The 17,122-nt window shown below is 45.1% G+C and overlaps 1 protein-coding gene and 1 pseudogene across 7 annotated transcripts in view; one reads left to right on the top strand and one right to left on the bottom strand.

The window, feature by feature from the left end:
* Nucleotides 1-327: 327 nt before the first annotated feature.
* Nucleotides 328-17,122, bottom strand: part of TEP1 (telomerase associated protein 1) — a 61,832-nt gene continuing 45,037 nt past the window's right edge. For 3 of the 7 annotated variants that reach the window (XM_060175403.1, XM_060175399.1, XM_060175401.1), the window contains 12 exons: nucleotides 16,792-16,899; nucleotides 15,492-15,624; nucleotides 15,330-15,406; nucleotides 15,091-15,223; nucleotides 13,990-14,126; nucleotides 13,552-13,676; nucleotides 6,705-6,854; nucleotides 6,463-6,559; nucleotides 2,285-2,408; nucleotides 1,988-2,178; nucleotides 1,761-1,865; nucleotides 328-745 (listed from right to left, as the gene is read on the bottom strand). In XM_060175403.1, the coding sequence (XP_060031386.1) occupies nucleotides 623-745; nucleotides 1,761-1,865; nucleotides 1,988-2,178; nucleotides 2,285-2,408; nucleotides 6,463-6,559; nucleotides 6,705-6,854; nucleotides 13,552-13,676; nucleotides 13,990-14,126; nucleotides 15,091-15,223; nucleotides 15,330-15,406; nucleotides 15,492-15,624; nucleotides 16,792-16,899 (1,503 nt within the window). In that variant the 3' untranslated portion in view covers nucleotides 328-622. Of the gene's footprint in view, nucleotides 746-1,334; nucleotides 1,579-1,726; nucleotides 1,866-1,987; nucleotides 2,179-2,284; nucleotides 2,409-6,462; nucleotides 6,560-6,704; nucleotides 6,855-7,229; nucleotides 7,291-7,327; nucleotides 7,394-13,551; nucleotides 13,677-13,989; nucleotides 14,127-15,090; nucleotides 15,224-15,329; nucleotides 15,407-15,491; nucleotides 15,625-16,791; nucleotides 16,900-17,122 lie in introns of those variants that run through there. The other 4 variants (XM_060175400.1, XM_060175402.1, XR_009545383.1 and 1 more) reach the window with 4 other exon arrangements.
* Nucleotides 11,523-11,614, top strand: LOC132533628 (small nucleolar RNA SNORA70; annotated as a pseudogene).

The raw sequence follows: 17,122 nt of genomic DNA, 5'->3' as shown, positions 1-17,122 counted from the left end.
CCCCACCCCCCGCAGGTGGGGACTAGGAGCTTCAATCCAGGTCCTCATGCCTTGTGACATGCGCTCAACCTGGTGTGCCACCACCCGGCCCCACTACTTTCTAAATAGCACTGTCGGCATGCTCCTCTGTCCCTTAGTCTTTCTCCACCAGTCTTCATCTCTCTATTCAAAAATCAATGCAGGTCAGCATTGCTCTCATTCCTCATCTCACAAGGATCATACGGTCCCAGGGCCAAAAATGACATAACTGAAGCCCAGCTTCAAAGAGAATCTGCTGAGGATCTGGCTCACTTTAGCACGTTAAATCAGAAGAGAAACAGAAGCATCCACATTTTACCCATCTTTCTTTTTAATTCAAGAAAGGAGACATTAATAAAACCGTAGGATAGGAGGGGTACAACTCCACACAATTCCCACCACCCAATCTCCATATCCCATCCCCTCCCCAATAGCTTTCCCATTCTCTATCCCTCTGGGAGCATGGACCCAGGGTCATTGTAGGTTGCAGAAGAACACAGGTAGGACTTGACACTTTATTTTAAAATTTTTATCAAAAAACTAGCCACCACTGTCTTCAGGGTCTTCATCTCTAGTACATGTGGCATAGTCGAGTCAGGGTTCTTCACTCCCATGACAGAAAGTACACATTGCCCTGTGTGTCTCCAACAGCAAGCTTCAGGGTAGAGTCGGGACCTAGCCAGGGTTCCAGCAAGCTCACTGCTCCTTCACACTGGAACAGGCCCAGCTACAATAGGAACAGAAACAGGGAGATAAAAGAGTCCCAAGCCTGGAGCCTCCTTACTGACTTGCTGTCATATTGATGCTTTTTACTGTGAAATAGGTTAATGTCACATCACAAAAACAAAAACCTACAGGTGGAGAGCTGGGGACTTGAACCCAGGTCCCTGCACATGTGTGTTTAACTGAGTGTACCACCGCCCGGCCTCCCACAAGAAGAATTTTTATAAACAGAGGTTCTGGGAAAGGGGATGGTGGGAGGGGAAAAAAATTCTTTTAAAAAAAATTTTTTTTATTATCTTTATCGGATAGAAATAGCCAGAAACTGAGAGAGAAAAGGGTGATAGGGAGAGAGACGCCTGCAGCCCTGCTTCTCCACTTGTGAAGCTTTACCCCTGCAGGTGGGGACCAGGGGCTTGAACCCAGGTCCTTGCACATTATAATGTGTGCACTCAACCAGGTGTGCCACCACCCAGCCCCTAAAAAAATTTTTAATCTCTTGTGTGTCCCCCACCCCCTGCCTTTTTTTTTTTTTTTTTTTTGCCACCAGGGTTACTATTGGGGCTGGAACTACAAATCCACTACTTGGGTAGCCTTTTTTTTTTTTTTTTTTTTGTAGTAGGTAGGACAGAAAAATTGAGAGAGAAGGGGACACAAAGAAAGATACCTGCAGACCTCCTTCACCACTTATGAAGTGGCCCCCCAGAGGCTTGAACCTGGATTCTTGTGTGGGTCCTTGCACTTTGTACTATGTGCACTTAACCTGGTGCACCACTGTCCAACCCCCCCTTGTCCCTTTTGATCCCATGTTAGCTCCATGACAACATCCTTTTAGTCTTCCTGCACACGTGCACACACACACACACACACATACACACACGTACACACACACACACGCGCACACACACACATACACACACGTACACACACACATACACACACGCACACACGCGCACACACATACACACACACGTACACACACACACACACACACACGCACACATACGCATACACACACTTACCAGCTGCATGCTAGATCTCTCCCATAATTTAACGTATCTGTCCTTTGATGCTGTCACCAACAATTTGGGCAGCACATGGAGGGCCGTGACAGATCCAGAGTGAATCTCAAGAGAAAAGAGGAAGGAGAAAGGTAAGTTCTCAGGAAGAGGAGGACGGTCCTACTCCATTAAGGAAACATCAAAGTCGGATTTCTCCTCTGTATTCGTAACATTTCTCTCAAACTCACCTTTTTACACTGTCGTATCTTTAGCTGTGGGGTTTCTGGCCAGCTCTCTGTGGAGTCTGTTTCTGGAGTTTGGCTTTCAGACACACTTACTTCTTTCTGCCAGATGTTACCTGTGACCCATTCTCCTTCGAGAGTACATCTGGCCAGGCTCCACAGCATCCCGTCAGAGCTGGCACACAAAAATGATGACGCTGCCATTTCAAGGGAAGAGTCAGAGTCCAGTCTTAGGTTTCACAGGGTTCATCATCCACCCCGCAGTCATCTCTGACTTCCTCAGGACTTCCCGTCGCCACTCACCAGATTCAGGTTTGGCTTGAGTTATTGACAGCAGGGTCCCCCCACTTGGATTCTCTAAGTTCACATTAAATTCCAGTTTCTCTTCAAACTCTCCCGATTCCTTTTGTTTCTGAGAAAGAACATACTGTTTTGTTTAGCCAAATCATATTACTACCACTGACCACAGACTTGGTGGGGGGGGGGGGAAGACTGGTCAGAAACTTAAAAAAAAAAATTTAACCTTAACCTTTATTACTGGGAGAAAACCAAAGCCTCATTCTGGCACATGTGCCGGGGACTGAACTCAGGACCTCCTGCTTGAGAATCCAGTGCTTTGTCAACTGCACTGCCTCTCAGGCCAGGAAGTTTTTAAGACTATAACTTGGATACAATAAAATGAACAGCTATTAAATGTACATCTTAATTAATCAATTAATTTTGTAGTTAGAGAGAGGAGGCAGAGAGTGAGAGACGTCAGCAGCACCAAAGTTTCCTTCAATGCAGTGGGGGCCAGGTTCGAATGTGGGTCACATAGATGGCAGAGCAGTGCACTATCCAAGTGAACTATTTCACTGCCCCCATCTTTTTTTCTTTTCTTTTTTTTTTTTTTTGAGAGAGAAAGAGATGCAGAGAGAGAAAGACACAGAGAAACACCAGAGCACTGCTTAGCTCTGGCTTATGGTGGTATGGGGGATTAAACCTGGGACTTCGGAGCCTCAGGCATGACAGTCTCTTTGCATAACCACTATGCTATCTACCCACACCCAACTGGCCCCATCTTAATTAATTTTCACACATTGCACAGCTAAAGAAACTACTACCCAAACCAAGAGACCCCTCACAGAATGGGAGAAGATCTTTACATGCCATACATCAGACAAGCGGCTAATAACCAGAATATACAAAGAACTTGCAAATCTCAACAAGACAACAAATAACCCCATCCAAAAATGGGGGAGGACATGGACAGAATATTCACCAGAGAAGAGATCCAAAAGGCCGAGAAACACAAGAAAAAATGCTCCAAGTCTCTGATTGTCAGAGAATTGCAAATAAAGACAACAATGAGATACCACTTCACTCCTGTGAGAATGTCATACATCAGAAAAGGTTAACAGCAGCAAATGCTGGAGAGGGTGTGGGGTCAAAGGAACCCTTCTGCACTGCTGGTGGGAATGTCAATTGGTCCAACCTCTGTGGAGAACAGTCTGGAGAACTCTCAGAAGGCTAGAAATGGACCTACCCTATGACCCTGCAATTCCTCTCCTGGGGATAGATCCTAAGGAACTCAGCACACCCATCCAAGAAGATCTGTGTACACATATGTTCTTGGCAGCACAATTTGTAATATCCAAAACCTGGAAGCAACCCAGGTGTCCAAAAACAGATGAGTGGCTGAGCAAGTTGTGATATATATATATATATATATATATATATATATATGAATACTACTCAGCTATAAAGAATGGTGACTTCCAGAAACAGAAGGATTAATATGGGATGATCTCTCAGGCCGAAGTTGAAAAACAAGATTAGAAAAGAAAACACAAGTCGAACCTGAAATGGAATTGGTGTATTGCACCAAAGTAAAAGACTCTGGGGTGGGTGTGTGGGGAGAATACAGGTCCATGAAGGATGATAAATGACATAGTGGGGGTTGTATTGTTAAATGGGAAACTGGGGAATGTTATGCATGTACAAACTATTGTATTTACTGTTGAATGTAAAGCATTAATTCCCCAATAAAGAAATAAATTATAAAAAAAAAAAAAGAAAAGAAAACACAAGTCGAACCTGAAATGGAATTGGAGTATTACACCAAAGTAAAAGACTCTGGGGTGGGTGGGTGGGTGGGGAGAATACAGGTCCATGAAAGATGATGAATGACATAGTGGGGGTTGTATTGTTAAATGGGAATCTGGGGAATGTTATGCATGTACAAACTATTGTATTTACTGTTGAATGTAAAACATTAATTCCCCGATAAAGAAATAAATTATTTTAAAAAAATGGTGACTTCACCGTTTTCAGCCGATTTTGGATGGACCTTGAAAAATTCATGTTAAGTGAAATAAGTCAGAAACAGAAGGATGAATATGGGATGATCTCACTCTCAGGCAGAAGTTGAAAAACAAGATCAGAAAAGAAAACACAAGTAGAACCTGAACTGGAATTGGTGTATTGCACCAAAGTAAAAGACTCTGGGGTGGGTGGGTAGGGAGAATACAGACCCAAGAAGGATGACAGAGGACCTAGTGGGGGTTGTATTGTTATATGGAAAACTGGGAAATGTTATGCATGTACAAACTATTGTATTTACTGTTGAATGTAAAAGATTAATTTCCCAACAAAGAAATTAAAAAATTCACACATGTATACATCATCCATGTAATCACAGCCCAGGTAAAAATATAGAACTACTGAAAAACTGTGCTGGCGTTCTCCGGGTGCCCGGAAGCAGAGTTCTATTCATGTCTCAGGGTTGAGAAATAAACTCCATTACACCATTAGCAGTGAGAGAAAAGAGGGGATATGGAGTAGTGGACCCATGACACGACACAGTGAGATTCTGTGTCGTGTCTCCCACATGGTGTCTGCCTAACCCTCACACAGGCTCACCGTTCCTCTACTGGGTATGTGTACATACCGCTATGTCGAGTCTAAGGGTATACATAAACATCTTAAGGGCATGCATGACTGAATGATCTCCTAGGATGCAGACCACTGTATATCAGACTTGTTAATCTCCAATTCTAGTGATTATATCAGATTCTATGTTTACATTGCAAATCCTGACCTTTCCCCAAGGATGTGGGTATTTAGCGGCATCAGCTAAGGCTTCTGTTAGCCTGAAGGCCTTTTGACCTGTTTTCTGTGTCTACCTTGAGATTAGTCAAATATCCCATGGAGGCTGCAGACAGAACCACAGAGATGGGAGTCGGGCGGTAGTGCAGTGGGTTAAGTGCAGGTGGCGCAATTGCAAGGACCTGCAAAGGATCCCGGTTCAAGCCCCCGGCTCCCCACCTGCAGGGGTGTCACTTCACAGGCGATGAAGCAGGTCTGCAGGTGTCTATCTTTCTCTCCCCTTCTCTGTCTTCCCCTCCTCTCTCCATTTCTCTCTGTCCTATCCAACAACAATTAAAAAAAAAAAAAAAAAGAACCACAGAGATAGCAAAGAATTTCTAACATGTCTGGTATAGTACATAGCTGTTAGTAATTAAGAAAAATAATTCAGCAGCGAAATAACAGGTATTATAACTCAGGGGTATATTAAGAAACCGAGGGTTCTCCAACAGAGCACCACTTCCCCCCCATAGTGAACAATATTCGGATCTTTGTTTTATAAGTTAATTTTGCTTGTTTTTGAGCAGCATTTAAGTGAAATCATGTACTAAAAGTTCTTTTGTTTCTGACTTATTTTATCCCCCATGTCTATGAGATATGTCTCTAATATTCCAAATACTAATTCACTGGTGAGAAAAGATACTAAAAACAATGCAGTTGACAAAGCTCTTAGGTATGTGGTTTCCTAAGTGTTTTTAAACAATAAAATCTTTTTTTTTTCCCCAGAGCAATTATCAGCTCTAGCTTATGGTGGTGTGGAGGGTTGAACCTGGGATTTTGGAGGCTTGGGCATGAGAGCCTCTTCACATAACCATTATGCTATCCCCACCAATGAAATCCTTTTTGTATCAATGAAATTTTATGGAGAAACAGAATATATGACGGCCTTAAGGAGAGCTTCTCTAGCTAGAGGAGACAAAGAGGATCTGGAAGAAACTGCCTTTTTCTTATCTTATTTTTTTAAATTGGATAGAGACAGAAAGAAATCTAGAGGGAAGGAGAAATAGAGAGGAAGAGAGAGACACCTGCAGCCCTTCTTTACCACTCGTGAAGCTTTCCCCCTGCAGGTGGGGGCCAGGGGTTTGAACCTGTATCCTTGAGCATTATAAAATGTGCACTCAGCCTGGCCCCATTTTCTTATCTTTTATCATGCCCCCAAGATATATTTTCCATTTATTTTATTTTATTTTTTAAAATTACTGTACTGCTCAGCTCTGGGGACTGAACCTCAGCACCTCAGGCACAGAAACCATTTTGCATAACCCTTATACTGTCTCCCCAGCCCTAGCCCTAATATGTTAACGTATTGCTATGGGACAATTATTTCACTGAACACACAACCAAACAGAACTTACTAAGAAATGAAGAAATCCATATTTAGTTGGCTGCAGGACAAACACACCATAGTCCTTGTGGGTGGACAGTATCACAGGATGTTCTGAATATACACACCTGGTTTATAAGAAAGACAGAGGCTGAGCCCAGAAACATATCTCTGTAAGATCTGGTATTTATTAAATCTACATCTAACCTTGAAATAACTATCCCACATTTACTCTTTCTCTAATCAAAGTGAAAACAGAACTTGAGATCTTACCAGATTTTAGAGGGAGTAGCCCCTGGCTTCATGTGCAGTAATTCCAAATTTGCAGTGGCCAGGATGAGGGAGTGGCCATCAGGAGCCAAGCTCAGATCTGTCAGGAATCCTAAATCCTTTTGCAGAATTCGATTCAGATAAAGAGTGTACCTTTAAAGAGAGTCAAAATTGGTTGGTTGGGCGGTAGCGCAGCGGGTTAAGTGCATGTGGCGCAAAGCAAAGGGATAGACATAGGGATCCCGGTTCAAGCCCCCCGGGCTCCCCACCTGCAGGGGAGTCACTTCACAGGCGGTGAAGCAGGTCTGCAGGTGTCTATCTTTCTCTCCCCCTCTCTGTCTTCCCCTCCTCTCTCCATTTCTCTCTGTCCTATCCAACACTGAGGACATCAATAGCAACAACAATAAACTACAACAATAAAAAACAAGGGCAACAAAAGGGAAAATAAATAAATATTAAAAAAGGTAAAAAAGTCAAAATTAAAAAAACAAACAAAACAAACTAGAGAAAGAGCCTCTTTTAGTTCACCTGTTTCAGAGGCCTGTCATTTGCTGGTGTAGCACTACCAGGCTTCACTGCTCCAAGCTGACTTCTCGGGTGGGTCGGGGGAGGGGGTTAAGGAAGGAAGAAAAGACATCACTGTGTGGGAATGCAAACTGGTTCAGTCTCTTTGAAAGACTGTATGGAGAGTCCTTAAATAAAAAACGGAATTACTTTATGATCCAGCAATACCATTCTCAGACACTTATCCAAAAGACCCTCGAACACTACTTTGAAGGGATGTATGCCCATTTTCATAGCTGCCTTAGTCACACAGCAAAAGAGTGGAAACAGCCTAAATGCCCATCGACAGATACTGGCTAAAGAAGTTATATAGTCCATGGAGTACTACTCTGCAATCTAAAAAGATGATATTGTGTTCTTTGGGACCAAAAAAAAAAATGGGTGGAACTGAAGTGATTATGCTTAGTGAAATAAGTGAAGAAGCGAAAGACAGTATGGGATGGTTCCACTCATGTGGAATATAGAGAACTGATGCCCATGAATTTGCAAAACAAAACAAAAAACAGACACGAGCAAACTGTTTCTAAGACTTGTGAGAACTCTGGTGGTGGGTGTGGTACTATACCCTGTAATCTTACGATCTTGTAACCCACTGCTGATCACAAATTAAAAAATGGGAAAAAGAAGGCACTATAGCAATGACCCTTCAAATGCCTTAGGGGGCAGGACTGAACCTGAATCACTTGCAGGACAAAGCAGATATACTATCCAGGTGAGCTATTTTGTCAGCTTTTCTTTCTTTTATCAGTATTTATCATTCTCTCTCTCTTTTTTTTTTTACCAGAGCACTGCTCAGCTCCAGGTTATGGTGGTGCTGTAGATAGAGCCTGAGAATTCTAGTCCCTAAGGTAGGAAAGGATTTTTTTTTTTTTGCATAACAATTATTACCATCTCCCCACCCCATCCATTTTCTATGAATCCACTGCTCCTATGGCCATTGTTCTATTTTTCTTTTTCTAAGATAGAATTTGAGAGGGGAGTGGAAGATAGAGAGAAAGAGAGGAAGACACCTGCAGACCTGCTTCACTGCTTGTGAAGCGACCCCCCCGCCCCCTGCAGGTGGGGAGGCAAGGGCTTGAACTGGGATTCTTGCCGGGACCCTTGAGTTTCGTAGGAAGTGCGCTTAATCTGGTGCGCCACCGCCCCGCCCCGCCCCGTTTTTTGTTTTTTAACCAGAACTCTGCTCAGCTCTGGTTTACGTTGGTATGGGGAATTGAGCTTAATTAATTGATTAAAGGGAAAGATAGAAATGGGGAAAGAAAGACACTTGCAACACTATCCTGCTCATTCAGCTTCCCCCACTGCAGGTGGGAACCAGGGGCTTGAATCAGGGTCCCTGAGCAGTATAGCATGCGTGCTCTTCCAAGTACACCACCAGGCCTCCACAAAAGCCTTTTTTTTTTTGCAAGCTATTATGCTATCTCACAGGTCCTTTCACCATCCCCTTTAACCGTGCAAGCTAGGAGTCTCTACCATTCTTATTTTTTCCTTCCTTCCCAACTCACAATTGATCAACAGACCCTCTAATTCTACTTGCAACAAATGCCTGTGTCTTTTCCCCCAGGGTTATTGCTGGGGCTTGGTGCCTGCACTACGAATCCACTGCTCCTAGAGGACATTTTTTCCCCTTTCGTTGCCCTTGTTTATCAGTGTTGTAGTTACTATTATTGCTTTCGTTGTTGTTGGATAGGACAGAGAGAAATGGAGAGAGGAGGGGAAGACAGAGGGGGGGAGAGAAAGACGCCTGCAGACCTGCTTTACCACCTGTGAAGCCACTCTCTTGCAGGTGGGGAGCCCGGGGGCTAGAACGGGGATCCTTACGCCGGTCCTTGCGTCCTGCACCACGTGCGCTTAACCCGCTGCGCTACAGCCCGGCCCCATTTTTTTTTTTTTTAAACCAGATCACTGATCAGCTCTGGTTTATGATGGTGCCAGGGATTGAACCTGGGATTCCATAGCCTGGGGTGTGACAATCTGTTTGCATAACCATTATGCTATCTAGCCCTGCCCAACATACCTATGTCTTACTCTCATCCCTACAACCCAAGTAAGAGTCTACATTATAGGATCAGGAGGTGGCCACACCTAGTTGAGCACACATGTTACAATACACAGGGATCTGGGTTCGAGCCCTCTCCTCCCCCCACCTGCAGGGGGAAGGACTTGAGAGTGGTGAGGCAGGGCCACAAGTGTCCCTCTGTCTGTCTCCCTCTCTATCACTCCCTTCCCTCTCAATTTCTGGCTGTCTCTAGCCAATAAATAAATAAAGATTTTTTTTAAAGAGTCTACATTACATCTTGCCTGGACAGATATTAGCAATGGTGCCTCTGCCTTTAATATCTATTACTATCCATTTCCCATATGGCCTGTAGAGTTCTTTTCTTAAAATTCAAATCAGCAGCCTGGCCAGTTGCATGGTGGATAAAGCATTGAACTTTAAAGTATGAGAACCTGGGAGTTGGGCAGTAGCGCAGCGGGTTAAGCACACGAAGCACAGGGACCAGAGAAAGGATCCTGGTTCAAGCCCCCGGCTCCCCACCTGCAGGGGGAGTCCCTTCACAGGCGGTGAAGCAAGTCTGCAGGTGTCTATCTTTCTCTCCCTCTGTTTTCCCCTCCTCTCTCCATTTCTCTCTGTCCAATCCAACAACGATGACATCAATAACAACAATAATAACTACAATAATAAAACAAGGGCAACAAAAGGGAATAAATAAATATTTAAAAAAATAAAGTATGAGATCCTGAGTTTGGTCCCTGGCATTTCATGTGCCAGAATGATTGATGTTCTAGTTCTCCCTCTCACTAATAATAAAACAAGTCTTTCTTTTAGCATTTATTTATTTATTTATTTATTTTCCTCCAGTTATTGCTGGGCTCGGTGCCTGCACCATGAATCCACCGCTCCTGGAGGCCATTTTTCCCCCTTTTGTTGCCCTTGTTGTTGTAGCCTTGTTGTGGTTATTATTATTGCTATTGTTGATGTTGTTCATTGTTGGATAGGACAGAGAGAAATGGAGAGAGAAGACAGAGAGGGGGAGAGAAAGACAGACACCTGCAGACCGGCTTCACCCCTGTGAAGTGACTCCCCTGCAGGTGGGGAGCCGGGGGCTCGAACCAGGATCCTTACGCCGGTCCTTGTGCTTTGCGCCACATGCGCTTGACCCACTGCGCCACCGCCCAACCTCCTATTTATTTGTTTTTTAACCAGAGCACTATTCAGCTCTGGCTTATGGTGGTACAGGGGCTTGAACCTGGGACTTTGGAGCCTCAGGCATGAATGTCTGTTTGCATAATCATTATGCTATTTACCCTCTGCCCTAGCATTTATTTTTTAATTGCCACTGGAGTTATCTCTGGGGTCAGGTGCCTCTACTACAAATTCACCAGCCCCAATGACCATTTTTTCTTCTTTTTGATGGTAGAAATTGGGAAGGGAAGAGGAGATAGAGAGGGAGAGAGAAAAGGCATCTGCAGCGTGGCTTCAGTTTTCTTCACCCCCCATGTGGTGTCCCACGTGGTGTCGTCAGGTTTGGAAGTCGGGCCGAGGGCGTAGCAAGATAGGTGCCTTACTAAGCAAACTGACTTCCAGACCACCTGTTTATCTTTTTACTCCAATCCCAACCCCTAGCTCCCAACAAAACCCCAAGGGCCTAGCTATATATTCAGAATGCATCATCTACCCTCATGCCTCCACGTCTTTAATTAACACTACTTCCTCTTCTAAAGCATGACTCCATTCCCTTACTGGCCCAGTAAATGATTTCTCATCCATTAAACTCAATTTCAAGTAGAAATTCTCTTGTAAACTGAAAATTTCTCAAATTCTGCAGCCTCAAGCATCAAAAAAAAAAAAGCATATGATACAGATACATAAAATCACAGCACTAATTACTCAGTTGTTAGCAATTTACTTGTAAGTACATTACTCTTCTGTGAGGTCCCTTAATTAAAAAATAAACTTCCCAGGAGCCGGGTGGTAGCTCAACAGGTTGAGCGCACATGGCACAAAGTGCAAGGACCAGTGTAAGGATCCTGGTTCCAGCCCCCAGCTCCCCACCTGCAGGGGAGTCACTTCAAAAGTCTTTCTCTCCTCCTCTCTGTCTTCCCCTCCTCTCTTGATTTCTCTCTGTCCTATGTAACAACAACGACAGCAATAACAATAACAACAATAACAATAAACAACAAGGGCAACAAAAGGGGAAAAATAAAATAAATATATAAAAAATAAAATAAAATAATAAACTTCCCCTGTGAAACCTGGTGCCCAATGGCTGCAAACAGAAGTGTCCTGGGTCACATCTGCAGCCTATTGCTTGTACAGACTGCCCTAAGGAACCCTGGAGACAGCCCTTCCCACTGAACATTTATTTCATGCCTATCTCTAATCTTAGGCTCCAGACAGGTATGTGGGGTGGTGGTGGGGGTGTCTTTATGAAGTCCCAGAGCACTGTGGCAAAGTCCACATTGGCCAGACAGGTATGTGGGGTGGGGGGGGGGTGTCTTTATGAAGTCCCAGAGCACTGTGGCAAAGTCCACATTGGCCAGACAGGTATGTGGGGTGGTGGGGGGGTGTCTTTATGAAGTCCCAGAGCACTGTGACAAAGTCCACATTGGCTAGACAGGTATGTGGGGTGGGGGGGTGTCTTTATGAAGTCCCAGAGCACTGTGGCAAAGTCCACATTGGCCAGACAGGTATGTGGGGTGTGTGGGGGGGTGTCTTTATGAAGTCCCAGAGCACTGTGGCAAAGTCCACATTGGCCAGGTCATCGTATGGACCCAGACCAAGCTGCAGAGCAAGGAGCATGTGAATGAGGCCATGCACAGGGCCAAGGTCAAGTTTCCTGGATGCTGGAAGATCCACATCTCCAAGTTTAACACAGATAACTTGGAACCATGGTGTCTGCTGCCAGATGGCTGTGGGGTCAAATATATCCCTAACCACAGTCCCCTGAACAGGTCCTCCACTCATGAGAGCCTCAGAGATGTCCCTTACTTAATCACACAATAAATCTACATCCTGGTTGTTGTTGTTGTTGTTGTTTAATCCTATTTAAAGAAAAGAACTAGGATGCTGGGGAGTGGCACACTCGGTTAAGTGTACATTTCCATACACAAGATCTGGGATTGGTCCTGGGGAGATAGTATAATGGTTATGCAAAAAGACTCTTATTCCTGAGGCTCCAAGGTCCTAGGTTCAATCCCCAGCATCACCATAAACCAGAGCTGATCAGTAATCTGGTCTTTCTCTCTGTGCCTTTCTCTCTGTATCTCTCTCTAATTAAAATAAAAATAAATTAAAACAAAGATCCGGGTTCAAGCCCACTCTGTACTCTACCTGCATGGAGAATGCTTCATGAGAAAAGAAGCAGGTCAGTCAGGGCACACCTGGTTGAGAGCATGTGTTACAATGCATAAGGACCCAGGTTAGCACGTTATGATCGGGCCCTCCTCAATCGCTATCGAACAGGCCATGGCCGGTGCGCCGCTATGTTCCATCGCTGGGGAGCCAGAGACGACCCGAACTGCCCCTGCGGCTCCAGACAGACTAGGACCCACATAGTCAACGACTGCCACCTCTCCAGATTCAAAGGAGGTCTCGAAACTTTACATCAGGCTCAACCTGACGCTGTTGACTGGCTACGGAAGAAGGGCAAACGCTAGAAGAAGAAGAAGGACCCAGGTTCAAGTGCCTAGCCCTCACCTGCAGGGGGAAAGCCTTACAAGTGCTGAAGCAGTGCCGCAGGTGTCTCTCTACCTCACCTTTCTCTCTCTTGTTATCTGGCTCTATTCAATAAATAAATAAATAAAGATACTAAGAAATGAAGCAGGTCTGCAGGTGTCCATCTCTTTTTTTTTTCCTCCCTTTTTATCTCCCTTTCACTCTCAATTTCTCTCTGTCCTGTCAAAAAAAAAAAAAATGACCACAAAGAGCCCTGGATTTGTAGTGCTGGCACTGAGTCCCAACGATAACCCTGGTGGCGATAAAAAAAATAAATAAAAGAAAAAGAATAAATGAGAAGAGAGGAGAAAAGGAATGGAAATTTCTATCTGGTTCATACTGCTTTGCCTAAAACTTAGCAAAGGTAGTTTCTAGATCATTATTATTTAAACAGACATGACAAAAGGAGAAGGAAAGAATTCCCTCGAGGCTTTTCCCTACTTAATGATTAACATCCCACTGGTCTCACTCATCAGCAGAAGTGGAGCAACTCTGGGGTGTACAGAGTACAGCCAGGGAGGTGGGGAGACTCTGCTCCTGTCACTTGAAGCCCGCTGCTTGGCTCACCTGAAATTGCTGGATGTTGAATCTTTCTGCAGTTCCACTTCCCACTCACTGAGTGTTTCAGCAGCACTGAGCACAATCACGGTGTGTGCTGAATACCAGGTCAGGGCACTGATGCAGCCTGGAGCCTAGTACATACAACAAGTTCATTTCCATAGGTCTGTTTTCTTTTTAATGTTTTTATTAACACAACAGAGAGGGGAAGTGAGAGAACCAGATCATTACTCTGGTACTTGTGATAGTAGGGATTAAACTGAGGACCTCATGCTTTTTATCCACTGTACCACCTCCGAGACCTTATCATGTTCACATTTCCCAGGGACTAGACTTAGTCTTCTTCTCCCTCCCAGGTATCTTTGTCTCCTCTAATTCTGGAAAGTGCTGTTAAATACTTATCCAGGGCCAGAATTCACATCCAGAAGTAAAGTTGCTCCCACTCGCCTGTGCTGTGGCCACAGCCTTAGCATCCTGCCACAAGGTGAGCTCCCCAGCTTGATTCCCTGACACTGCCACAGAGCCATCCGGGGCCCAGGCCATGGCAGTGATGGCTTCAAAATTCCTGGAAACTTGTGCACCATCTAGAGAAGAACAAAGTAGTCCATTGGGAGCTGCTGGAATACAAGAAGACATTCAAACCACAACCCTCTTTAACACTTCTCTTCTTTGAATCACTTTCACATTTAGTGCATAAGAGAAAGAGAGAGCGGGGTAGACAGCATAATGGTTATACAAAGAGACTCTCAGGCCTGAGGCTCCATAGTCCCAGGTTCAATCCCCTGTACCACCATAAGCCAGAGCTGAGTTCTGGCAAAGAAAGGAGAGAGAGAGAGAGAGAGGGAGATCGGCGGTGGCGCAGCGAGTTAAGCACACCTGGCGCAAAGTGCAAAGACCAGCATAAGGATCCCGGTTCGAGCCCCCGGCTCTCCACTGCAGGGGAGTTGCTTCACAGGTGGTGAAGCAGGTCTGCAGGTGTCTCTCTTTCTCTCCCCCTCTGTCTTCCCCTCCTCTCTCCATTTCTCTCTGTCCTATCCAACAACAACGACATCAATAAGCACAACAATGTTACACAAGGGCAACAAAATGGAAAATAAGTAAATATTTTAAAAAATTTTAAAAAAAAGAAGAAGAGAGAGAGAGAATACCAGAGTCTCATCCTGGCTTATGTGATGCTGGGAACTGAACTCAGGACCTCATGCTTGTAAATCCAGAATTCTATGACTGCATCACCTCCCAGGCTACAACACACTTTACACTCTCTTTCCCTCCCTCCCTTCCTCCTTTCCTTTCCTTTCTATATTTCTTTCTTTCCTTCCTTCCTTCCTATATTTCCTTCCTTCCTTCCTTCCTTCCTTCCTTTCTGATTCATTTATTTATAAAAGGGGAAGAAGAAAGAGAGACAGGCCCACAGCATCCCTCACACATGCAATGCCAGGGATCAAACTGTGGGCCGCATGCTTGACAATCCAACATTTAATTCACTGTACCACCTCATGGTGGCCACACTTTTCTTTCATACCTTTCCTCTCTCCAGGCCTCACTCACCTGTTCCCTCAGGTACCTGCCAGAGCCTAGCAGACCCATCTTCTGAAGCAGTCATCAGGAGGCCAGCGGTCTCTGAGACGGCAGCTGCACTAACAGGGCCACTGTGTCCCAAGAGAGCGCATGTTTGAAATACCTAGGAGAGAAAGGATAGGGAAAGAGCAGTGGGGGGCTGGGGGATGACATAACAGAAGATCATCCATGAGCCCACCCCCCCCACCCCGACCCTTCAGAGAAGTCACCGAGAGTGGACGCCATAAGCGTGTGGCTCCATCCAGTCCAACAGTCACCACCAGCAGCTCTGCCCCAGGCCGGCCAGCTGTAAGACAGAGTCTGGATCAGAAGAAGGGAAAACACAGGAAGGAAGGGGCAGTGAGGAGACGTGGCGGCTGGCATTGCACTACCTGCGGGGGGCTCCAGGGAGGCTGCACAGTGGCTGACGGGCCCTGGGTGGGCAGGGATGCTGGTCAGCTCCACTCCTTGAAGGTTCCACACTTTCAAGGTCCCGTCCCGGCCCACAGACACCACGTGTTGCTCCTGCAGTGGAGCACAGCATCAGGGCAGGTTCACACTGAGTGTGTGAAAAATCTCTAACACTCACCAGAGGTGTGGGTCAGGCATTATGAGGCTCAGAGATGTTCAAAGTCTAAGAAATGCTCCAGAAAAGTGAGGAAAATAGTTCAGGGCTGCCATTCTCTTCTTGTGCTGTTTTCACAGTCTCCCTCCCCTCACACCAGCCTCAACTTCAGACCCCTAATCCTGTTCCAGTCTAGGTTCACAATGAGTTTTAAAAATATTTATTTACTTATTCAAATGAAAGAGAGATACAAAGAGAAAGATAATGGGGGGGGGGAAGAGAGTGAGAGGAGAGGAGTGGAATACTACTCAGCTATTAAAAATGGTGGCTTCACTGTTTTCAGCCCATCTCCGATGAAGTTTGAGAAATTACGTTAAGTGAAATAAGTCAGAAACAGAAGGATGCATATGGGATGATCTCTCTCTCTCAGGCAGAAGTTGAAAAACAAGATCAGAAGAGAAAACACAAGTAGAACCTGAACTGCAGTTGGTGTATTGCACCAAAGTAAAAGACTGGGTTGGGTGGGGGGAGAGTACATGTCCAAAAAGGATGACAGAGGACCTAGTGGGGTTTGTATTGTAATGCATATACAAACTATTATATTCATTGTTGAATGTAAACCATTAATCCCCCAATAAAGAAATTTAAAAAAAAAGGAAAAAAAAAAAAGAGAGGAGAGGAGAGGAGAGGAGAGGAGAGGAGAGGAGAGGAGAGGGGAGGGGAGGGACCAGTCAGACCAGATCAGGGAGTCTCAGGAATGAAAGCCTTTTGTGTACCCATTATGCTGTCTTACCAGCCTAAGCTGATTTTTTTTCTGTTGTTGCTAGGGCTTCACTGCTATTGGCCATTTTTTTTTTTTCAGATAGGAAGAAAGAGATGGAGAGATGGAGAGGGGAAGAGAGAGAGAGAGAGAGAACACAGCACAGAAGCTTCCCTCAGTGTGATGGGGGCTGGGCTCGAACCTGGGTCAAGTGCATAACAAAGCAGGTACACTAACCTCTGAGCTATCTTGCCAACCCTAAACCAAAATTCAATTCTGTATCTTAGATACCCAAAGCCCAACTGGTCTCCCAAAGCCCCCTCAGGACTCCTAGAGACTCCCAGAGAGATGCCCATTTTTTTCTCACCACAGCCACCACAGAGCTCACGGCACTCTGATGACCCAGAAACTGGCCAAGCTGCCCTCCGGTTGCTGGGCTCCACAGTCCCACAGAGCCGTCACTGGAGCAGGAGAGCTGCAGGGCCAGAGGTGAGAGCAATGAGACTGTCAAGATCCCTCAAGAATTCTTTGCTGGGTTTAGCGTATGGGCTATCCTAGACTCAAAGCCTAGCTCCAACATTCATAGCATTGTACTCAGGGCCAAGTTTCTCTAGCTAAGCCCCATCTGCTCAGTGAGTAAAATGGCGATGTATGTATCTGACACAGTTGCTGTCGGGCTGATAAATCTCTATATAAGA

The sequence above is a fragment of the Erinaceus europaeus genome, chromosome 16, assembly GCF_950295315.1.
Source record: "Erinaceus europaeus chromosome 16, mEriEur2.1, whole genome shotgun sequence".
In the NCBI taxonomy this organism is placed as follows: domain Eukaryota; kingdom Metazoa; phylum Chordata; class Mammalia; order Eulipotyphla; family Erinaceidae; genus Erinaceus; species Erinaceus europaeus.
Note: the sequence above shows the minus strand (reverse complement) of the source record. Positions and strands in the feature narration are given on the sequence as shown.